The sequence below is a fragment of the Papio anubis genome, chromosome 3 (genome assembly GCF_008728515.1).
Source record: "Papio anubis isolate 15944 chromosome 3, Panubis1.0, whole genome shotgun sequence".
NCBI lineage: Eukaryota > Metazoa > Chordata > Mammalia > Primates > Cercopithecidae > Papio > Papio anubis.
Window position 1 is genome coordinate 148,441,549 of NC_044978.1, and position 25,073 is coordinate 148,466,621.

General features: G+C 43.6%; 1 protein-coding gene across 9 annotated transcripts in view; it reads right to left on the reverse strand.

Moving 5' to 3' along the window:
• Positions 1-25,073, reverse strand: part of TBC1D1 (TBC1 domain family member 1) — a 244,012-nt gene that overhangs the window by 71,277 nt on the left and 147,662 nt on the right. For 5 of the 9 annotated variants that reach the window (XM_009206662.2, XM_009206659.4, XM_021938348.2 and 2 more), the window contains 6 exons: positions 23,233-23,361; positions 21,825-21,911; positions 17,795-18,075; positions 15,623-15,784; positions 14,512-14,631; positions 13,393-13,532 (listed from right to left, as the gene is read on the reverse strand). In XM_009206662.2, the coding sequence (XP_009204926.2) occupies positions 13,393-13,532; positions 14,512-14,631; positions 15,623-15,784; positions 17,795-18,075; positions 21,825-21,911; positions 23,233-23,361 (919 nt within the window). The remainder of the gene's footprint in view (positions 1-13,392; positions 13,533-14,511; positions 14,632-15,622; positions 15,785-17,794; positions 18,076-21,824; positions 21,912-23,232; positions 23,362-25,073) is intronic. The other 4 variants (XM_009206657.4, XM_009206658.4, XM_009206660.4 and 1 more) reach the window with 4 other exon arrangements.

Below are 25,073 nucleotides of genomic sequence, written 5' to 3' on the forward strand. Positions count from 1 at the left end.
AGAGATAGGGACCATCCTGGTTAACACTGTGAAAACCCATCTCTACTAAAAATACAAAAATTAGCTAGGCATGATGGTGTGTACCTGTAATCTCAGCTACTCGCGAGGCTGAGGCAGGAGAATCGCTTGAACCCAGGAGGTGAAGGTTGCAGTGAGCAGAAATTGTGCCACTGCACTCCATCCTGACAACAGAGCGAGGCTCCATCAGAAAAAAAAAAAAAAAAAATCTTGTTAGTACTCATGCTGCAAATATTTTCATTTACATAGAAGTGATAAAACAAATTCACTTGGAAAAAGTTCATTCAGAAGCAGTTTAAAGCATCCTTTGGCTTTATCTCAGGATCTCGCAAAGTCCAGAGCTCCCTGAATATGCCATCACTCTAACCCCAGAGCCCCCAGCTCCCCTCCAGGGAGGCATGCATAGCTTTGCCACCTCCAGGAGATGTCCACTCTTTCACTCAAATACATGGAGGCCTGGCGCAGTGGCACAACCTGTAATCCCTTGGGAGGCTGAAGCAAGAGGATTGCTTTAGTCCAGGAGTTCAAGACCAGCCTGGGCAACATGGTGAGAGCTCGTCTCTACAAAAACTGTAAAAATTTAGCAGGGCGCAGTGATGCGCACCTGTGGTCCCAGACCCTTAGGAGGCTGAGGCAGGGGATTGCTTGAGCCCGAGAGGTCGAGGCTGCAGTGAGCTATGATTGTGCTACTTACTGTACTCCAACCTGGGTGACAGAGCAAGACCCTGTTACAAACAAACAAACACATAAATATAAATAACAAAAACCACTCAACTAAGAAATCTAATTCTGCTAAAAAAAAAAAAAAGTTGCTAATAATGCCCCAAATGTATGCTTTATTAACAAGAGTTAACATTTAATTCTAGAGTATTTCCAACATAAGATACATTCCTTCACGCTAACCCAGCCCATCACTGTACAAGCACTAATTTCAGCGAGCAAACCCATCAAAACTCTTGATAATTTATTCGTAAAACTGTCAACGGTTCATTACTGCGATTAAGAGACTAGATTTAGAGCTAAATAGATTGATATGAATCCTGGCTACGTGAACCAAGAGCTGCATGAGACATAACCATGTCATTCAATCTTTCTGTCCTCATCTCTTAAAAGATGGGCAGTAAGGCCAGACATGGTGACTCACGTCTATAATCCCAGCACTTTGGGAGGCCGAAGCGGGCATATCACCTGAGGTCAGGAGTTTGAGACCAGCCTGTCCAATATTGCGAAACCTTGTCTCTACTAAGAAAGATACAAAAAATTAGCCAGGTGTGCTGGCAGGCACCTGTAATCCCAGCTACTAAGGAGGCTGAAGCATGAGAATCACTTGAACCTGGGAGGTTGAGGTTGCAGTGAGCCAGGATCGTGCCACTGCACTCCAGCCTGGGGGATAGAGCGAGTCTCTGTCTCAAAAAAAAAAAAAAAAAAAAAAAAAGTGGTAATACCTATGGGAATCATCTACTTGTGTAAAAGTGAAAGCACAAAATGCTTAATACATGATAAAGATCATTACAATGACTATTATTAATATGTGATTTGCTTCATTGCAAAGAAAATAAGCTTTGTTGGCTGTTTCATCCTCTGCCATAGAACACATTTCTAATTTTCAATGTGTTATTTTCCTATTTCCCCTAACAATCACTCAGGACATTTTTGGAACTTTTATCAGAATAGGAGGTCCCCATGATTATCAGCTGCTGCGGCTTGAGGGCTCTACCCAAGAGAATTCATCTCCAGAATCCAACATTTGGGGGCGTGACCCGACAACTGGTATTTCTACAAGTCCTCCAGGGAATTCTGGGGCAGAGTTTGCAAACGGCTGGCAGAAATGTAGCTATGGGCCAGGTGCAGTGGCTCACACCTATAATCCCTACACTTGGGGAGGCCAACGCGGGCGGATCACTTCAGACCAGGAGTTCAAGACCAGCCTGGTCAACATGGCAAAACTCTCATCTCTATTAAAAAATAAAAATTAAAAAAAAACTAGCCAGGTGTGGTGGTGGATGCCTATAATCCCAGCTACTAAGGAAGCTGAGGCAGGAGAATCACTTGAACTCAGGAGGCAGAGGTTGCAGTGAGCAGAGATGGTGCCCCTGCACTCAAGCCTGGGTGACAGAGCAAGACTCCATCTCAAAGAAAAAAGAAAAACAAAGAAATGCAGGCTGGGCACGGTGGCTCATGTCTGTATTCCCAGCACTTTGGGAGGCCGAGGAGGATGAATCGTGAGGTCAGGAGATCAAGACCATCCTGGTCAACATGGTGAAACCCTGTCTCTACTAAAAACACAAAAAAATTAGCCTAGTGTGACAGTGCATGCCTGTAGTCCCAGCTACTTGGGAGGCTAAGGCAGAAGAATTGCTTGAACCTGGGAGGCGGAGGTTGCAGTGAGCCGAGATTTGCGCCACTGCACTCCAGCCTGGGCGGCAGAGCGAGACTCCGTCTCAAAAAAAAAAAAAAAGGAAATGTAGCTCTGTGTGAATGCCACCAACCTGTGGCCCTCTGGCTGCCTCCTAGCTGCATGGTCCCTGATGGAGGCACCCTGGAGACTTGGCTTCCCCCAGCCTTCCCACATACCCGTGAGGGCAGCGCCAGAACCCAGGGCATCCTCCCTTTCAGCCTGGGCAGAAGAAAGGCAAACACAGCAGTCTGCAGGAAAGCCTGGGGCCAGCAGGACCAGACCCTTCCCACCCCTGCTGGTTTAACCATCCCAGTGGGTAGAATCACAGGTGAGGTTCCCCTGGAGGAGGAGGTTCCACACTAGCTCACACGTAAAGGCCCTCCTTAACATTCAACCACACAAAAACACATACATCAACGTTCACAGCGGTATTATTCATAACAGCCAAAAGGTGAAAACAATCTAAATGCCTCTCAACTGGTAAATGGATAAACCACATGTGATGTCTCCATACAATGGAATATTAATGTCATTTTAAAAGAATGAATTACTGGTATGTATTATGACATAATGAATTTTGAAAACATTATGTCTAATCAAAGATGCCAGACACAAAAGACCACATATTACATGACTTCACTTAGATGAATGTGTTCAGAATAGGCAAATCTATAGAGACAGAAAGTAGATCAGGGGCTGTCTATGGTTAGAGGTGGACGGCAGTAGATTGGCAAGTGACAACTACAGGTTTTTATCTAGGGGGACAAAAAAATGTTTCAAAATTAGATTGCGGTGGGTCGGGCTCACACCTTTAATCCCAACACTTTGGGAGGCTGAGGCAGGTGGATCACTTGAGGCCAGGAGCTGGAGACCAGTCTGGTCAACTTGGTGAAACCCTGTCTCTAGTAAACATATAAAAATTAGCCAGGTGTGGTGGGGCATGCCTGTAATGCCAGCTACTTGGGTCGCTGAGGCATGAGAATCACTCGAACCTAGGAGGCGGAGGTTGCAACGAGCCAAGATCGCACCACTGCACTCTAGTCTGGGTGACACAGAAAGACTCCATCTCAAAAAAAAAAAAAATTGATTGTGGTATGGTCGCACAACTCTGTGGATATACCAAAAAACCACCTCACAACATTGAATTGTACATTTTAAATGAATGACCTGTATAGGATGTGAATTATATCTCAATAAAGCTGTTTTTTTAAACAAAACAAACCTATCCTTCTAAAAAACGCCCTCCTCAGAGCTGATCCAACCCTTCCTTCCCTTGTGGGGCTGTCTGTTTACTGAAGCAGGCAGTAGGATATACAGAGGACCAGGGACCAGGATGAGGTAAACAGGCACCCAGGGTATAATCCTTAGGAGACACTCACTCTCAAGGTCCTGGAAGTTCAGGATCCACACCTGCCAGGCCCTGAAAGGGAGTGCCTCCTTACATTTTGTACCCTGGACACCTGCTGGCCTCACACTAGTCCCAGCCCTGATTTTGGGGCTGCTCATGTTCAGGTATGTCCACAAATTCTATCCCCTTGGAAATATTTTCAAACTACTTGTCATTCACTTGCTTTAAACTCTTCAATGGCACCCTGGTACAGATTAAAGTTCAAAGGGTAACAGATCAAGATCACCCCCTTTGGACATTCTCCTGCAGGCACACAGGCACACACTCTAGAGTTAGGGCAGCCCTAAGGAGGAATTTGCTGTCAGGTACTGCAGCATCGTCACGGGTCAGCTGGGATCCGAACAGGAGGGCAAGGATTCAAATCCAGGCCATCTGACTCTAGCATCTCAGCATTCAAGCCCTCAGCCCTCTGCCCCTCAGCCCTCCTACCAAGCAGCAGTGGCCCAGGTGCTATCTTGTGTCACCAATAACCTTAGCTCCAGCCCCCACACAGTGTTATGGACTGGTTGTTTAAATGCCAGCGATTCACCAGGAAGAGCTCAGTCAATGTTAACTCAAAACTGTTAACAGGCACAAAAATAGCAAGTCTAGGTAAAATCTTGCCATTCACTGTGACTTCCTTGATTTTTGAAATGACAAGCCAAGAAGCACAATGCGGTGTGGGGGTGGCACGGGGAGCGGGGGGAGATGGGGAGGTGATCAAGTATCTTTAACCATAGAAATCCATGAACAATCAGATTCTTGGCTTGCAATATTTTATCTTGAACCTGGTCTTTGTTCACCACAGAAAAGCGAAGTTATACAGAAAGTAAATTAAGAACAACCTTAAAAATCCACGTCTCTGCCAACTGAAGACAATTTTTTTCTTCCTTGTTTTGCCCATGCCCTAAAACCCCGTAGAAAAAGAAAAGCTCTCCATTCGAATAAGTTGCAAATGACCAAGGAATATAAATATTGTAACAAGATCAAAAACAAAAACACGGAAAAAAAAAAAAAGGCAAGCACACTTTTCCGGGATTGGAAAGAAACAAGGGCAATCAAGATATGGGGAGCAACACTGCCACCACGTGGTGACGGTTTCTCAAGTCACTCTCCGAGGTCTGAATTGAGGTCAACCCTCTCAACGTGGCAGCAATCAGAACCCTGAGGAGTCTAAAAAGAAAGAACTCAGGCCCACGCCCCATCCCCACACTCACTGACAGTGAGGGAGACAGCCAGGAGGGCATGTCTGGCCCGTGTTTTAAAGAATCTCCCCAGGTGTTTTTGGTGCACAGATGTCACTATGCTTGTATTTTCCAGCAAAGTTTCACCTGCAGTGATTCCACTTATATCATCCACTAAAATTTCCTGCTGGTATGTAAATTATTGAAAACTATATACGACACATATAAATCATCATGTTTCAAATGAGTTCCTAAGTTTTTCACAATAATATAAACTGGTCATCATAAAGATTCAGATTATATACTTCAGTTTAGGCATTACTGTTTATTACTGCTTACATCTCAATTGATAGCTAATATCTAATCCACTAAACTTAATGTTATTATAAATTAGGCATATTGACACAGCTACACCCACAAGACAAAGAAACCTTTGAACTTAAGTCTCACTGGACTCTTTTCTTATACAATGGGTTTCAAATCAATAAATCATTCTTATCTATACTAGGTTTTTGGTTTTTTTTAACAAGACATGTAAAGTCTGAAAGTTTCTATTGTTGGTGAAATGCACAATGTAATCTGAAATGCTTAAAGGAAAAGTATAAGACTAAATTTAATATTGTTCCCTGGCACCTAGAGGTAAATAAAATGATTCTTCCCCATTTCAAAGTTGGGAGTTGCCTTAAAAATTGTTTCTTAATAACAAAGGGTTATCTTTTGCATAATACACTCAGAGAGAAAATTATGGAGATTATGTACTACCAGATACCTAATCAGACATTGACTTTCAGCATTTTTGTTTTTTTGGTAGGCTTGACAATTAGGTTAGAGCCCACGGCTGAGAAAACAAACACCCACACTGTGTCTCCCGTGCTCCATAAGAGATAAGGCCTCGCTTCTCGGAAAACGAAAGGGCAGGAAAGACGCAAAGTGCCATACATTTGGGTTCACCTGGCGCACGGTCAAATGTTTCTTTAAACCTTACCATGTTTTTAATCACTGCCTGTTCCCCATCACACTCTTTGCTTCTTCAGATGGCACAAGTCTTCTCAAAAAAATATCCCTGATGACTCAGACTTATTTGAGACTTGAGATACTTGAGAGACTCCTGGAGCCCATCGCTAGAGACCCAGGGCAGCCTCACAGAAAGGCCTAACCTAGGACACATCAAAAATCTGGACTGGATTTCCCATAGTTGTTTATCCTAAGCCCTGCCTCCTCACAGTGGACCCAAAACATCAGCCTCGCTGGGGAGCTTGTGAGAACTTCAGAACCCACCCTGACCTACTGCAACAGAGTCTGTCTTTTAACAGGATTTCCAGAGGACTCCAAGCACATGAAGTTTGTAAAACACTGCTCTAAACCATGATCTAAAGAAAGCCTCTTAATCAACAGCTGTGTTCAGGTCTTCATCTGATGGATCAGAGTGCCTCTATCTGCCTTACCTTCAGTACAGGCCAATGATGGGGATTCACAGTGAGGTTCTGAAAATGAGAGAATGCTGTCACACAGACATAAGTATCCTCAGAGGAGCAAATACGTCTCTCTCATGAACAGACACCTCTCAAAAGAAGACATTTATACAGCTTGGCCGTGCGCAGTGGCTCACGCCTGTAATCCCAGCACTTTGGGAGGCCGAGGCGGGCGGATCACGAAGTCAGGAGATCGAGATCATCCTGGCTAACACAGGTGAAACCCTGTCTCTACTAAAAACATAAAAACATTAGCCGGGTGTGGTGGCGGGCACCTGTAGTCCCAGCTACTCGGGAAGCTGAGGCAGGAAAATGGTGTAAGCCCGGGAGGAGGAGCTTGCAGTGAGCCAAGGTCGCGCCACTGCACTCCAGCCTGGGCGACAGAGCTAGACTCTGTCTCAAAAAAAAAAAAAAGAAAAGAAAAAAAAGAAGACATTCACACAGCCAACAAACATGAAAAAAAATTCAACATTACTGATCATTACAGAAATGCAAATCAAAACCACAAGGAGATACCATGTCACACCAGTCAGAATGGCAATTATTAAAAAGTCAAGAAACAGATGCTGGTGAGGTTGCAGAGAAATAAGAATGCTTTTACACTGTTGTTGGGAATGTAAATTAGTTCAAACATTGTGGATGATGGTGTAGCAATTCCCCCAAAGATCTAGAACTAGAAATACCATTTGACCCAGCAACTCCATTCCTGGGTATATACCCAAAGGAATATAAACCATTCTGTTACAAAGATACATACATGCGTATGTTCATTGCAGCACTATTCACAACAGCAAAGACATGGAATCAACCCAAATGCCCATCAATGATAGACTGGATAAAGAAAAAGTGGTACATACACGACATGGAATACTATGCAGTCATAAAAATGAATGAGATCATGTCCTTTGCAGGGGCATGGATGGAGCTGAAAGCCGTTATCCTCAGCAAACTAATGCAGGAACAGAAAACCAAACACTGCATGTTTCGCTCATAGGTGGGAGCTGAACCAAGAGAACACGAGGACACAGGAAAGGGAACAACAAATACTGGAGCCTGTTTGGGGGCGGCGGGGAGCAGGGAGAGCATTAGGAAAAATAACTAATGCATGCTGGACTTAATACCTAGGTGATGGGTTGACAGGTGCAGCAAACCACCATGGCACATATTTACCTATGTAACAAACCTGCACATCCTGCACATGTACCCTGGAACTAAAAATAAAAAGAAAAAATTCAAATAAAAAAAAAATATGTCTGCCCTTAGGTACGCTCTACAAATGCTATCTTAAACACACCCAACCCGCAGCAGCTTTGCTAACGCCACCCTCTGCCTAGTGTATAGTTACCAAGAGTGAATGGTCCTTCCACATACTCAGCGTCATACAAGGCGTTCACCCTAAAAACCCATAGCACCAAGAAGAGAGAATGCACTTTCTGTAGTTTCTGGGGCAGCCAGAAGTGACCACCACAAACCTAAAGCATCACTGAAGCCATTTGCTTTACATTTAAACAGGTAGCTTTCAGGATTCTATTTCAAGATCTATTTTTATCACAAAAACATTTGCCTTGCCAAGTCTTCAAGTAAAAATCACTGATTTCCTATTTATCATCCAGTTTCCCTTCAATGTAGTACCTGCTGCACACCTGACCTACTTACTATCCGAGAAGCAGGGACCCTCCGAGGTTCAGGATTAAAACCAGCCCTCTTAGACTTTGCTAACTTAAAGCTGTAATTCTTACAAGAGACCAACTGGTCACTGTTGAATTTAAAAAGAAAAAAAAAATAGTCTGGGATTTGGGAATATTTGCCCTGGAGCTACCAGACATATGCAAGTAAATTTCTAAATATAAATTAACTTCCTACCTACCTCAGATAGGTTTCCAAAATACAAAATTCAGATGCTTGTAACTTAATTATTTCATGGGGATTTTGTCTATAGAAAACAGTCACATATCCCTGAGTAAACAAGAGGCAGACTAATTTTGTTTGAGACAAGTTTGTCCATTATACTATTAGAGATGAGACTATCCACGTCTATCCACTGTGCCTGACTTTGTATTTTCTTCTCTCTTTACACTATATTTAGTTGGAGACACACTCCTTACTCACTTAACACCCTTCTCTCCAGGTTTTTTATTTTAGCCCACCTATTAAAAATAATAATCTCCAAATTACTGAAAATTTCTATTTTTCCTTTGCTAGTAACATTATCACTATTGCAAACACCATGGTTTTTATATTACCGTTGGTTCGTTTTACTAGTATCTTCCAAGTGGGATGACCTGGATGGAACTGTATACACATCCCTGCCTCACTTTTTCACCTGGAAGAAAGGTTGTAAGACTTCCTGTCCAATTGAAGTTTGCACTGCCAGAATATAAATGTAAAACAGGCAGTCATTTTGAGCACCTGAAATAGGTGTTAAAAGGTACTGTTAAGATCTATTTCTCACAAGCACACTTGTGTGCCTCCCATGCCAAAGTCAGAGTGGGAATGCAGTGAGTCCAGCGGCTGCAGGCTCAGCTGCCCATGGCTCAGCCACCCAGGCAAAGCAGGAACAGAGTCTTGTGCACGCTCAGCTGGAGACAGTTTGCACAAAGCAGGGACCTCTGGGGAAAGAAACCTCAGAGCTCTAAACTGTTTTTGGATGTGATGTCTCTCAGCTGGAGGGAACACATGGAGACCTGCTGGCGTGGGTCAAAGTGGTCACAGACCACAGTGGAGGGCTCTGGCATTGTACACCCTAAGGATGGGGAACAGACAGTGGCAGAGGACAAAGATGCCTGATTTGTCCTCTCAGACAGAAATCAGTTGCCATCCACACTCCAGTGCCAATGCTAACTATTAGGGAGGCGGTCAGGGTGGGAGGGGGCGGGGGAGATTGACTGAAGTCAAGTCCGTACATTAAAATGCCCAGAAACATGTTTTCCATTCAGTGTTGGTGCCTGCCCAACAGGCAGACATGCGGCTACACTGAGAGTCCACACCCAACACAGATGCCTACAGGGAGCTTCCTGTAGGAAGAGGGAAGCACAGGCAGGACCACCTCCAGAGGGTCCCGCAGGGTCCTACATCTCTGGCTGCAGCCCAATGCTGTGTGCGGTTCAGAGCACGAGCTTTGGAGCTCAGACCCATGAGCTCAGGTCCTGCCTCTGGTTCCCACTAACTCCCTGGTTTGGGGAAGGTGATTTAAGCCACTCCCAGCCTCCACTCACCCACCTGTAAAATGGGTTTCATAAAAATGTCGACGTTCATAAAGTTGACTAATTAAAGGAAGTAATGCGTGTAAAGCACTTAGCAGAGTATAAAAAGAGCATAATATGTGGCTATTACTATACTAATTCTTCCTTAATAATCCTTTTATTCTCTCGTTTTCCCTTTGCATACACAGAACACTTAAACAATGTTATCCAGAAATTCAGCCAGCACCTCTTGGTTCCGAGAAGAGATAAGAAATAATATGTGCCTATAGAGACAGAGGAGGCATGAGAAGGGAGCTGAGAAATCACAAATCACTAAGTTTGCAAGAATCTGAGCCACTGACTTGCCTGCCTTTAGCAGTCATCAAGCCTGCAGGAGCTGCTGGAGATGGGTGACGAAGATGAACCTGTGAACATGTGTTAGGGGGAGAGAGGTGCTATGGGAGAGTCACGATACAAGGGAAGGGGAGGAAGGGAACTACGGGGATACTGAGGAAGAGCATTCTAGGCAGAGGGAACGGCCTGTGCAAGGGCTCAGGTCGGGCATGAGGGTGAGTTCAAGGATGGCATGGCACAAGCCAGAGGGCCTGGTGGGAGCCTGCATCAGAGGAAAGGTGGACATGGATGGTGATCTCTGCCTAGCACTGACAGGGGTCTCCAGGACATCTTCTTGCAGGAGATTGGGTGGTGGGGCACAGGACGGTGAGGAGCTGAATTGTTTGGGGTCTGATGAATCAGGGGTGATTATGGCCTAGGAACAGGAGGAGCAGCACCTATGCCAGGCTCTGTCCTGTTTGGTACTTTTAGCCATTACTTAAAGGCACAAACGCCATGTTTATCCACTTGACAGGCAAATGTATACAACTTACTGGTCACCAGAATCAAGACTCAAAAGAATCACGAAAGGACTGCTCAAAACTGATTAATACTTTATAGGTACCGACTATTTGAGGAAAAAAAGCTTCTCAAGTATAGACATTACTCCCCCCGGCACCAAGAGACAGCGTCTCACTCTGTCACCCAGGCTGGAGTGCAGGGGTGTGATCACAGCTCACTGTAACTGCAAACTCCTGGGCTCAAGTAATCCTCCTGCCTCAGTCTCCCAAGTAGCTAGGACTACAGCTTCACAACACCATGCTCAGCTAGTTTTTATTTTTTGTAGAGACAGGGTCTCACTATGTCGCCAAGGGTGGCCTCAAACTCCTGGCCTCCAGGGATCCTCCTGCCTTGGCCTCCCAAAGCACTGAGATTACAGGCATGGGCCACCGTGCAAGCCAGGAATCAATCCAAATTTAAATAATCGTTCATATCCCAAAGGACAAGATACAATAAGAGCCGAGAAAGTGAGTTAATCACTTAAAGCAGAAACAGATTAAGGTCAATCTGCATTAACACAGCAGTGGCAGGTCAATGGAAGGAGCAACACACTGCCAGAGCCAGAGGCCAAGTGAACACCAAGTTCAACTCAGGACTCCACGAGGGGCAGAGGTCTTCGGAGGACAGGACTTGGACCAGGGGTTCCCCAACAGTGACGAGGGCAATTCCCCTGGAGAAGAGAGCTAAAGGAGCAGCAGCTTCCATGGTCCTCCGTCACCTGAAGGGCAGGAAACAGACGCAAACACATTCTGTGTGGCTTCACAGATCAGAGAAGTAGTCAGGAATGAGAGGACAGGGAGGCAGGATGCAGCTCAGTCTATGGATGCTCGTTTAGAAACTTGTAACTGTACTGCGATGGAGCAAGCAGTCATGCGTGGCCCTTAACACATCCTGGCCACTGCACAAAGCACTTCCAAGCAGAAATTTCCAAGTGACCACGCCCTGTGAGGTATGGCCACTGCAACACGGAGGCACTCTTTATTAAACACTGAAACTCGGGTTCTGGCACCCCTGTTCTACAGTTTCAGACATGAATCAGTTTCATTCCTCCTTCAGGGCCTCCCTCTGGTGGCTCTGGTTCCCACTGTCCCACTCCACACCCTCTAACAGGGTGCTACAGGACCTGAGAAGAAGAGCCCTTCTCTGCAGCAAGCAGGCCTCTCCACCGGGCAGGGGAAGAGAGAAGCAGCCATCCGGCTCAGGCTGGCAGCAAGAGAAATCAAACCCTGGCCAGGCTCAGCAAGTCCACCGAGGGGCCACCCATGGCAGGAATACTTTACAGGTACAAACCACTTGAGGGAAAAAAGGTGCTGGTGAGTGGCAGCTCCATGGTGCCTCCACATGGAAGGGCTGAGGCAAGAGAAGCAACGGGCCAGGCTCACCAGAGGGACCTCCACAGCATGGGAGGTGACATTACCCTGGAAATGTTCGCATCCCTGATTTTCTTTCCAGTACTATGCATTTTGAATGCTTTAAAAAAATGTACACTTTGGGAGGCCGAGGCGGGTGGATCAGAGGTCAGAAGATCGAGACCGTCCTGGCTAGCACGGTGAAACCCCGTCTCTACTAAAAATACAAATTAGCCGGGCGAGGTGGCGGGCGCCTGTAGTCCCAGCTACTCGGGAGGCTGAGGCAGGAGAATGGCGTGAACCGGGAGGCGGAGCTTGCAGTGAGCCGAGATCCCGCCACTGCACTCCAGCCTGGGCGACACAGCAAGATTCCATCCAAAAAAAAAAAAAAAAAGTATCAGTAATGATAGCATGCTGCCTTGTCCCAATCAGTGTGGCAACAGACATAATTAATCCCAGGTTATAGGTGGTAACTTTAGACAGCCTGTTCTGGTTCACAGCTCCTAAGGGCAAAAGCTGGGATTTGAATGCAGACTCCGAAGTCCACGCTTTGGTTACAGGGTAGCTAGTCAGACACGAGGAGGACAGGAGAGGCCCCCTCCCAGATACACACCAGCAATGTCAGGGGACCATCAGGTGATGGTCAAGCATTTGTTAACTGTTTCTCTAAAGTGAGAACTGGTCACAGCCGGCACCAGGGAGGGGCGGGCTCCCAGTAGATACAAAACACCTGAAACTGGTGAGTAGCAGCTTCCCAGTAAGATCTCGGGAGCTGGGCGAGTGGGCTCAAGCATGCGCATTAAGAGGCAAAATGGCGGAGTTTAACTGGTGCATAGCGCTCCTCTAGGAATGCTAGACTGGACAGGGAAGAACGCCTCAAGTAAGCACGCCTACGACTCCAGTAAACACCCTGCACATGCTCCCCCGCAACCCCCGAGTGCTAGCAGGCCACTGCACATGGGGACAGCCCACCTCAAGGGAGGAATCAGGGGAGAAGGAACGCAAGACCCCGGCAGTATGCCAACATATAAAACCCCAAGTCAAAAGACCAAATCACACACTTGATCTCTCAAGCTGCCCACCTGACCATCTTCCAAGTGTACTTGACGTCCTTTCATTCCTGCTCTGATATTTTTAGTAAACTTTCACTCCTGCTCTAAAACCTGCCTCAGTCTCTCCTTTTGCCTTATGTCCTAGGAGGCCAGAAGTGAGGTTCCTGCAGACCTGTCCGGATTCACCGCTGGTAACGCTGTGACCACTCTCAACATCAGAGCTCTGCGCCCGTTTATGGAGAGGTTACCCTAAATGAGCTCTAAATTCCTTCCCTAAGAAGTGTAGGGTAACCTCTAAACTCCCTCCCTAGTTACCTTTGTGACTGCCTCAGACCTGCCAATCCTGAAGAGGACAGCGCCCTGCTTTCTTACCAATATGATGGGGCTCCCAGGGTCCTCTGTCAGCTGGATGTTTGCTGCTCTTTTTTAAGGTTTCATTTCAGGTACGGGCCTTACCTTCGTATCTGCTGGAAGCATCGCACGCCTTCTGGGGGGTGGCTACTCGGAGGAATATCTGCTGCCTCCAGGAGTGCCTCCGGGTCTTCACAGGGGTCCCACCAGAATCACCAAGATGGTTTGCTTTGGATTCAAAGTCCCTAAAATTATAAGATGATTGATTTATGACTAGTGGGGAGGAATTCACGAGATTTTGCTAGCTTAACAGTTTTTTTAAACAAAGCACTAACTTATCAACTATCTTTGTATAAACAATCACAGAAGTTATATCAAGCTCACAGTGGGTCATCATTCCTAAAGAACGGCTTTCTTACAGAATTCTTTTCATAAAAAGAGAACAATTACATGCCCTTAAATGATTTCGATTGTAACAGAGATTAAGAAACATGTTCCACAGATCATAGCTTCCAACTGGGCCTCTCTTGGTGCCACTTTGAAAAAGAGAAACTGCCTAAAGGGGGAAAAGCGGGGGCAATGCCAAGGGGCCCCATTCTGCTCTCCTCTGTACATGGGAATATCTGCTCAGCACAGGCCCATGTCTCCAAGGATTCCCACAAAAAATGAAACAAGTTGCAATTTAATTACACAGAACCAGCAAGGCAATAACTATGCAGTCAATTGATGATGATGATGTTTTAATGTGCATATTTTTTAAACTACAAAATATAGTTATCAATATATAAACACAATCTAATCATACATTTTGTTCCTATTCACAGGACAACCTGAGAAGACCCTTCTAATTTATACCTAAGTTGTGTACCTGTAACTAAGCAATCCCCTCAACTTACAGATTAGACGTCCTGAACAGATCAGACATCCTGATTTGAAACAGCCATATGCTCACTACCCAGAAACACTGGTCTCAGAGACTTGACGAAGATTTTCCTTAAGATAACACTTAAATAAACTAATCCTCAATCTCAAAACTGAAGAACAGGTTGGTTGCACATTTTTTAAAATGACATTCAGTAAGAAAAAAGTATAAGAAAGAAGATACAACAGATTTAGCTGAAATGATTTTTTAAATGACAAAACAGTAGTTAAAACACCTTGTATATCTAATGATATTCAACACTTAATAACACCCAGGGTTGATATATCTAAATTAAGCCCTACCTTTTGGTGTTCATAAAGTCAGAGGTGTTATTTTCATCTACAGGAGCCAGAAATTTTAGAAAATTTGGCACAGAGGAAGAAGAATGAAGTTTTTTCCGCAGGGCATTACGGTAGGAGATGCTAAGAGTTTGGTTGAAAAAAGAGTTTAGGATAAAGAAACATAAAAACACAAAGTATAAAATATAAGCTTCAAAATAAACATTTTTGTTCTAATGCTAAGAAAAGTAAACTAGATAAGAAAGTAAAAGTAGTTCACGAATGAGATTTAACTTTCATTTTCACCAACAAAATTTGATTTTAAATGAATGGGATAATTTTTTAAAAACGAAAACCAATCCATTTTCCAAATGACTCTTCCTTTCAAACTGGGAAAAATAATTCTCCTAAATCAATCAGGAAGTTTCTGATATAGCACAAATGGCAGTGTACATGATCAAACACAGATGTTAATCTGTGTGTGTGTGCATGTGTGTGTATACACATGCATGTTAAGTGTCCACTAGGGCAAGGAAATGTGAAAATAAGCATATAAAAAACAATTTGCAGCAGGGTACAGTGGCTCACACCTGTAATCCCACCACTTTTGGGAGACTGAGGTAGGCGGATCACTTGAGGTCAGGAGGTCAAGACCAACCTGGTCCACATGGTGAAACCCCATCTCTACAAAAAAAAATAAAAATACTAGCTGGGCATGGTGGCGTGTGCCTGTAGTCCCAGCTCCTCGGGAGGCTGAGGCAGAAGAACTGCTTGAACCCACGAGGCAGAAGCCGCAGTGAGCCGAGATCACGCCACTGCACTCCAGCCTGGGGAACAGAGTGAGACCCTGTCTCAAAAACAAAAACAAACCCAAACACAAACCAATTTGCCATTAACATCTGTTTTCATAATTTTAAGAAAAGTAATCAACAGTAAAATTAACTTGGTTCAAATGACAGCTGAAAATAAGACCAAATATAAACAAAGACACACAGACACACACACACATACACACAAACACACACACAGTGGCTCTGCTTCCTGCATGGACATTCCCCCCATTCAGCACGTCCTCATCAGTGTGAACTCCCCAGGAAAACAGACAACACCAAACTTGCCACGTGAGTGAGCTCACCTCTTTGGCACAGCATTCCCACTTTGTTCTCCACTGGAATTATGTTTTAAGTACTTAAAAAAGTTTGGCGAGGAGGCGGAGGGGTTAAGACGAGGTGGAGGAGCAGGAGCTGAAGACTGACCTGGGCGGTGCTTAGACTCACCCACAGGTGAAGGATCCACACTAAACAGCAATCAGAGAAAGCACGGGGGGGTTAGCAGGAGAGGGGGCGCCGACAGGGACACGGAGCAAACAGATGGAAGGAGCACAACTGCTTTTGTCTCGTTGTTCCAGTAACACTGTCAGAGTGGAGGACTTCTTCCACTCCTCTTCCTCATCTCTGCTCGCTCTCTGGCAAAGGTAGTTTTCACTAAAAAACAGAGTATATCGACGGCCATTCTTGACCATCTCCCACGTGTTTATGCTCCCAGCAATACTTTTTTTTTTTTTTAAATAGGTCTCACTCTGTCACCCAGGCTGCAGTGCAATAGCACGATCATAGCTGACTGTAACCTTGAACTCTTGGCCTCAAGCAACCTCCCACCTCAGCCTCCCAAAGGTCTGGGATTACAGGAGTGAGCCACTTCGCCCAGGAGCAATAGTATTTCTTTCTCTATTTCCTTTTTCAGGAACTGGCAGGAAAAAAAAAATTCAATTAAAGTATAAACAAAAGCAAAAAAAAATGTGAACTTTAAAAAAATACATTTCCCTTTAAAATGAACAATATCCTGTCCTGAATTTCAATGTCTTATTTCCTGCAGATAAATCAGAAAAGAGTTCACAAGAGGGAAAGAAAGCAGAATGGGCCATGCTAGCGAGGCAGACAGACAGGCATCTCCCCATCCCTCTCATTACGGATGTGTAACATCATCTATTATGAAGCCACATTCTTCACGGAGAAAGGAAAAGTACTGATACTGAGTCCTACCAACTATGGCTTTTGAGAAACAGCAGACTTCACAAGAGAACTAGGACTCTCCAGACAGGAATGTTTCAATGATCACTGAAAACGCCAACAACAGAGGAGTGGGCAGGCAGTGGTGAGGCAGAACAGAAGTAGTGTGTGGACAGGGTGTTAAACACAAGAAACTTACAGGGCTACAACCCAATGATGCGTGTCTCTAAAAGCATGTATTTATTAAGCAGTACCTTCTGACGTGTCCCCTGCTTTTGGGATCACCACTACCCCACTGAATTCCAAACAACCAAGAACTCTTTCCAATGGCTGATAGAAAACAAAGCTGGGAGGCTCTGCTCCATCATCCAGGGCTGTTAATGCTCACACTTCTTTACTCAGAACATTCCAAACACTTCTGTACTACGCACACTCTCAATGATTCATGTATGAACTACATGAACACACAGGTCCTGGGACTTCTGCAGCTGCCAGTCAGAAGAAGGCAGCAACTGTACACAGGTGTGACCCTGATTCATATTAGGTGAGGGATTTTTTAAATTGCTTAAAGTTGTTTTTAAAGATAACTCTGTGTCCATTCATAGTCTCTGGCACATAGAGTCAAATGAATCACTAAGGGACACTTGGAAGGAACAGGGGGAACTTCTGAGTACCCTTCTCCATAACCAGACGATTCTAACTGGTCACTGAAACCCAACTGTTACAATGAATAAATCTTGTTAGAAGAATCTAGGATTCTTACAGTGAGAGATTTTAGAAGACATCTACTCCAATTTTGTGATACAGAGAAGTTTAGCAAATTTGTCCACATCACAATTGTTCACAGTAGAACTAGGACCAGAAGCCGAGGCACCCCTGTCACCCCATAAGGTCAGCACACCACTCCTGCTCTGCCTGTAGGGGTCACCGCCTCTCCCTCCTGCTGTAGCCCTGCTCCAGGGCTTCGGATGGGGAGACTCATCTGCTTGCCCTCTTCCTCACAGCAGCAAAGTTCCACAGCCAGCAATGTCTCTTACTTTGTTTGAGGAGTAATGACTGCGCATGTCAGGTAACATTTTTGCTCACTTTCACCTGCTTCCTGACAATGCATGTACCCATTGCTTGTATACACACCAGCAGCTCGAACAAACATGTCACTGCTTCCAGTTTTACCTCTTTGAACCAAGAGTAAAGCCTTACTCGTTTCTCTCACTCAGTAAACATACCTGGGATGCACATACCTGGCTAGTCACAGATATGCCCCAGCTATTTATGCAACAGATGTAAACAAATCTTACTTTCGTTCATGAGGCGTCTCTGTGCTCACTGAGTGATACCTCATAAGTTTCCTTTGCGAAACCCCCGGGGACCCCCGGGCAGGTTGTGGAGGTTCCTGGCATTCCATGGGGAAGTGACTCAGGGTATTTGCTCGCCTCCTGAAGGCCTGCTGGGGCGACAGCGGAGCTGGCTCTTCTGGGAGATGACTCTCCGAGTCACTGGACAGGTCCTCCGAGGAGCCGAGCAGCTTAAAGGAGCTCTCAGAGATGGGCAAGGCCTCCTTTTCACACACAGATGGCTCCTGGCAGCAAACACACAGCAGATCAGACACGCCATGGGGAATTTGTGGGATTTATAAATCTCTAGTTCCAGTGCAGGCAAACATTTCAGTATCTAAGTATGTGTTCTGATTATAATGCCATCTAGAGGCCACCACCAAAAGCAGAAGAAAATGAAGGTCCATTAAATAAATGCCAGCTCCTCAAGGACACACTGCTGGCTTGCTGGAGAAGTGGGAAAACTGGCCAAGTGCAGGAGTGGAGGACATAAGCCACAATCTGTAACGTTCTGGGCAATGCCACGAATAGTGCCCTCTCTCTAGAAAACAGGACTGTTTCCGACAGCTTCTAAAGAGAGTGAGTGCTGGACAACTTGTCTCCACGGCTTAACCAAGTTCTTTATCTTTGCCACATGTGTTCACTCATGTTAAACCCACATTTTAAAACTCTCTCCGAATCTGATCTACTGTTGAGATTCAACTTCATAATCTGAGATTAAGAACTGTATCAATATTCTTAGAATATGGAAAATCACTCTGTAGGCACTTATTGCTGCAATTCAGGGGAAATAAATTCTTTCTGCACCTCAATTTCTTCATCTGTAAGAAGGTATAGTAAAAATTTATCTGAGTTTCAAGAACAAAGCAAGATAATACAACCAAAAGTACTTTTTATGTTGTAAAATGTTATACAAACGTAAGGTATTGTTTTATTAGGTATGCAACAATCTATGGAGTGCTCAAACATTTGTTGAGAATCATGACAACATTTTAAAGTTGTATGCCTTCACGATGCATGCTTTTTCAAAGGAGTGAACTACTACCACTCGAGCAAACTGATGTTTAGCACTGCACCCAGGACGTGGCTAGTGGCCAATATATTTTTAATATATCTAAAATATTTTAAAAGAGGAATTGTAGCAGCTTTCCCCTATTGAAATTGTTGAAAGGGAAAAACTAAATCAACATGAATAAACAGGAATGAATGTATCTAATAGTAGACTGGAGACTCTGAATTCTACCTGTTTATTTGATACACAGTTGAGTGCCTTTTAGGTAGCAGGTACTGAGGGTTTTAATTTGGAAAAAAAAATGAAATTTGTTTATTAAAGGGAGAAGTTACATATATTTAATTTTATAAAAAACATCAGCATACTATGAAATGTTGATTACTTTCATAACTCAAGTTTCTCATTCTTCAGGACTCAATGGCTGTGAAGATTCTTTTAAGGATTTAAAAGTCTGTCTAAGACAACACATCACAGAAGACAATCTTCATCATGCAAACCTGTTGATCTAAGTTCTTATTAATATCCCTCCAAATTAGATCAAAGAGCTAACCCTTAGCTTAACTGGACAACTGAAAGGGCCATTTTCATTTGTCAAATTTCAGGGCTATTTGGCTTCTTTGCATCTCGTAGGTGACCAATTTATTAGAACAGATCAAATTACATAAAATAGAGTATCTTTATAGCAGTTTCTCAATTCAAGATGAATAAAAGAAAGATGTAAAGAAGTACGCATAAACATACACAATACACGCAAGCAGCTTCTGAAAAGTAGCATCTCTCTTAGAATGACTCTAGAAATTGAAATCTTAGACAGACTTTTATAACTTTTTAAAAGAATCTTCACAACTATTGAGTACTGAAGAATGAATATGTATATATTACTATTTCTGCATTTTGGAGAAAAATAAAAAGCAAGCAATAAGGCTTACTGGAAAGCCACCTGAGTGACATGAATTTCTTCATTGTATCTCTATTGACACTGGTCTGTCTGGAATGCCTTCTTCTCTGTTCACTTCCATAGGCACAATTCCTACACCAAGATTTAGTCCAATAGCATCACTGGCCCCTCACCCCTCACCTTTTCCCTGGTTCCACTGACCAAACCTAACTTCCCCTCCCCTTGCTCTTCTGACATTGAAGTTACCAATGTCTCTTATTAGTAACTTCTGGGCTCCTACCACACTCTGCTTGATGCTGCAGCTGTTTGTGCATCTGTCATCTCTCTCCTCCTAGGTAACTGCCTACATGAAAGGGGCTGTGTGTGGTTCATCTGTATACAACAAATAGACAAAAGGTTTTCCACACTTGCAATGAATTGCAGGGTGGGATCAGTGTGTATTAGACGGAGGCTGGACGATGCTATGTTCCCCTGGATTTTAGCTTAGAAACTCACATTTACAAGACTGCTGTCTAGCTCCTCACTCCCCAGAGGGGGTCTGCAGACCAGGAGCAGCAGCATTGCCTTGGAGCTCGTTGGAAATGCACCATTTCAGGCCTCCTCCAGTGCCTACTGAACCAGAATCTGCACTTTAACCAGAACCCCATGATGAAGGCACCTAAAATTTGAGAAGCACTCATCTAAGGAAGTGTATCTCAAACTGGGCCCTCTATCACGTTAGTAGGTGGTACAACTGAGTAGTTTGCCATGAGCATTTTTAAAATGGAACAAAATATCAGTATGTATTATATGTTGTTCACAGTAAATATTGTTTTGTTAACTTTTAATTTTGTGTGTGAACGTGTAGGTATGTGTGTGTAGGTATGTGTGTTTGTGAACTACGCCACAATGTTAAATGTGCTTCTTACTGTAGGTTAGAAAAATTCTGAAAGCCATGTGTCTAGGAGGGATGGCAGAGGACTGTAAACCCTGCCTGTGGTAAGGAGCTGGACTCCACAAACACTCCCTCCCTCACTACTGCAAAAGAGAGTCCTCTGGTAGCAGAAGGGAAAGCTGGCCCCCCAGCACAAAACCCAAAACTGCTTTTCAGCAGTTATAAAGTTGAACTGACCAGGTTTAAATATGATTAAATGTCTGGAAAGCAAGTTATTAAAAGAAGGACATAGATACTTGCTTATTTAAATGAAACAGTAATAGTTCATTATAATCATAGAGCCAGCTACAGGATAAAGTTTCAGAAATTTAATTTCCCCAAAAGTGGGGGAGAATGAAAAGGGGTGTGAAAGTTGAAAAATTAACTATTGGGTACAATGTTCACTACTTGGATAAGGGGTACACTAGAAGCCCAGTCCCCACCAGTATGCAATATACCCATGTAATCAACATGCACATGTACCCCTAAATCCAAAATAAAAATGTTTTTAAACAAGAAAAATTTAAGTTATATAGTCCTCTAAATTCACAAATCCACTTTTTGAGGTTTTCCCAATATTAATTATTTTTTAATAGGAAAATCTACTTGAGAAAGAAATCCATTGATTGTATTGTGACAAATTAGATCTTACTTGTCTCAAATTGTGATCTTGTTTCTTTGTTTATGGAATGACCATCTGCTTTTTAAAAAAATTTTATTTATATTTTTCTTTTTGAGACGGAGTCTCGCTCTGTCGCCCAGGCTGGAGAGCAGTGGCTCGATCTCGGCTCACTGCAAGCTCCGCCTCCCGAGTTCACGCTATTCTCCTGCCTCAGCCTCCCTAGTAGCTGGGACTATAGGTGCTAATTTTTTGTATTTTTAGTAGAGACGGGGTTTCACCGTGTTAGCAAGGATGATCTCGATCTTCTGACCTCATGATCTGCCCACCTTGGCCTCTGAGAGTGTTGGGATTACAGGCATGAGCCACTGCGCCTGGCCCCATCTGCTCTTTCATGTAAAACTTTTATGTTATGATAGACCTGCATGACCAGTCATCCACCTGTGCCAAGAAATTTGGAAGCAGCAAATTATTGGAGGCATGTAGACAGGAGATGAGCAAGACCGATTTGTTGGTTTCTTCAGGGTGTCATATAAAGAGAAATGTGCTTACTTTGCTGGTGTTACTTAATGTACTAGACAGGGAGCTATCCAGATCCACACTGCTGGAGTGTTCCTGCAGGCCTCTGGCTTTATTACCCTATATAAAGAAAAGGCAGTCGAGTTATGACCCTGGAGGCTTTTGCAAAGGCATCAGCTAGAAGCAGATTGGTCCATTTAAATAAGCTGAGGAAAAAAATATATCTACTGAGAAATGCTACTAAGGATATATGTACATTAAAATAATCAACATTTCCATCATTTAAAAAAAAAAAAAAAAGACACTAACCTAAACGTTCCAAAACACCTGGCGGCTGAGTAATTTGGCAGGGGTGACAGGCAGGAAGACAAGACAATTCGTCTATAAGGAAAATCAAGCGCTCAAGCAAGCCCACTCAGCAACTCCCTCCCCTGGGTCACAAGTCATCATAATGGCCAGCAGCTTGTCACTCAGACAGCACTCTATCCCTTTGGGAGCTCTCAAATGCAGCCCCTCCCAATTCTGGTTTTGTAAATCAACTGTTTTTCATGATCTCAGAAGATACTACAAAATTCTCAGAAACATCTTCAAAGAAAATAAAATTTAACTTTCCTTAATTAAAAAAATAATAAAAATCAGATGTTTCAAAAGAAGTGTGCGATAAAATCAAGAAGAACTATAAGAAGATACTGCATACTCCAGAAAGGCGTGAAACTCTGAGGGAAAATCAGATTTGATTTCTCAGACGTGCCATCAAGGCTATTTACACTCATGGGAGGGAGGTGTAATTTCTTAAAGAACTCCCAGATTGATGTACGTGTGTACTTTGTTCTTTCTATAGAGCTATATTTGGTAAACGTTTTCTGTAAAGGGACAGATAGTAAGTGTCTTATGCTTTGTGAGGCATATAGTATCTGCGGCAACTGTTGAAGTCTGCAAAACAAAAGCCTTAGATAACAGATAAATGAATGGATGTGGCAGTGTTTCGATAAAACTTTACAAAAGTAGAGGTAGGTGGAATGTGACCAATGGGCATGTTTGCTGACCCCTACTATATAGCCTTTTAGAAACCTAACACCAGCAGCTGACAGTAACTGCTTTTTAAGTTATACACAGTAATACTAGGGAGAACAGAAGCCACACCTCAGTGTATCTAAGGCATGCTCTTTATAGGGACTGGTCAGCAAATATTATTTGGGGAGGTAAAAAAAATCCCATTGGATATAATACAAAAGAGTAAGGAATACATATTCTTTTAAACCTAGGTCAAATTAAAAACAATTTAAAATGTATATAATATTGTTCTAAGCCTCAGAAAACATTAAAAAAAGGTTTTATACTTTTACCTTTATGAACATTGATGGAATAAAAGCATATAACTCAATCTAACACTCTCCTAAAAAGTGATTTAACTTAAATTGGGGGAAATTATGCTACTTACCCGGGACAAAATACTTTCTAAAGACTCTGTTAAAGATCTCTTTGCTTTGTTTTTCAGCAGATCTAGCCTAAATCGAGTGGCACTGGGTGGTAATTCACTTCCGATATTCTCTGCTGCAATCTGCGACGTCTAAAAAAGTGAAAAATGAAAAGTTAAGTCACTTATCGCTTCCTCCTCTCCTTCTTAAAGGAATGAAGAATCTCTAGGACACATCTTTTTGGCACCAGGCCATCATTCTGATTCTGTCTGTGATCTCACCTCATCTGCTCCTTAGTGACATGGCTGCAAGTCCAGGAAATAATTTTGCCTCAGAGAGCTGCTGTGATTACCCCAAGTAAAATGAGGAAATGTGCTTTGAAACCAATCAGGTGAAGCAGTTTATTGCTCAGACTCTGCAACTGGATCAGAGATCTGTCTTCCCTAACTGTGGTCTTCTGCCAGTTTCTTACTCTCTCTGAGCCTCAAACTTCCTCTTCAGCAAAGTGAGACCAATGGCAAGATCGAATCATAACACTGTGTTGTGAGACTAAAACAGGTAAAGTGTGTAAAGCATTGAACACAGCGTGGGACAAAGGTAGCTATGATTAGTTTTTCAAAATAAAGCAATAACTTACCTTTGAGGGCATTTCAGATGGTGAGACAACAGAAATTTCTCAATTAAAGAACATATTTTCTCTGCCTATACAAACCCTTCATCCCTTTCTACAGATCTCTGCTTTCTTGCATTTTCCTCTCTCCTACTTTTATTTTCCCATCGTCCTTTCATTCTCTGCAACCAAGCTTCTCTCCCTTAACTACTGGCCATAGAAAATGAAAATAAAAATACAATGGAGTTGTACTAAATGAAGTCTTAGTGTTACTTATTTACAAGGACGTGCTTTTTTGTTTATGTTTTTGTTTTGAGACAGGGCGCCAGGGTCTCACTTTGTTGCCCAGGCTGGAGTGCAGTGCCACGATCATGGCTCACTGCTGTCTTGACCTCCTAGGTTCAAGCAATCCTCCCACCTCAGCCCCCAAAGTAGCTGGGACTATGCGCAGCTAATTTTTTGTATTTTTTGTAGAGATGGGGTTTCACCACATTGGCCAGGCTGATCTCAAACTCCTGAGCTCAAGTGATCTACCTGCCTTGGCCTCCCAAAGTGCTGGGATTACAGGAGTGAGCTAACACACCCAGTTGAAGGTACATTTTTTAAAAATATACAACAAATATCTCTGAATTTGTTTCTTATGTGGATTCTCACCTGATTGCTTTCTGTTAGAAAATAATTTTGTTAGAAAAACAAACAGCCAGGCGCAGTGGCTCATGCCTGTAACCCAGCACTTTGGGAGGCCAAGGTGGGTGGATCACCTGAGGTCAGGAGTTTGAGACCAGCCTGGCCAACACAGGGAAACCCCGTCTCTACTAAAAATACAAAAAATAGCCAGGCGTAGTGGCGCACACCTGTAATCCCAGTTACTCAGGAGGCCAAGGCAGGAGAATCACTTGAACCCAGGAGATGGAGGTTGCAGTGAGCCGAGATCATGACACTGCACTCCAGTCTGGGCGACAGAGTGAGACTCCATCTCAAAAACACACACACACACACACACAAGCAAATCCCCCATTACTCTAAATACTGACATATTATTTGTTCCAGTTGTTACATTTCAAGCACACAGAAAAGTGTAGAGACTAATATAACAAATAAATACCTTTGTATCACCACCTGGCTTTGTTCAAGTGAGCCTTTGCCAGGGGTTGAGAATAGTGAAAAGCACAGCTCCGGAGTGCAATGCCCAGGTGAAATGTTCCTCTGCTATTCCCTGGCTCTGTGGTCTTGGCCAAACTGTTATCTCCTGTC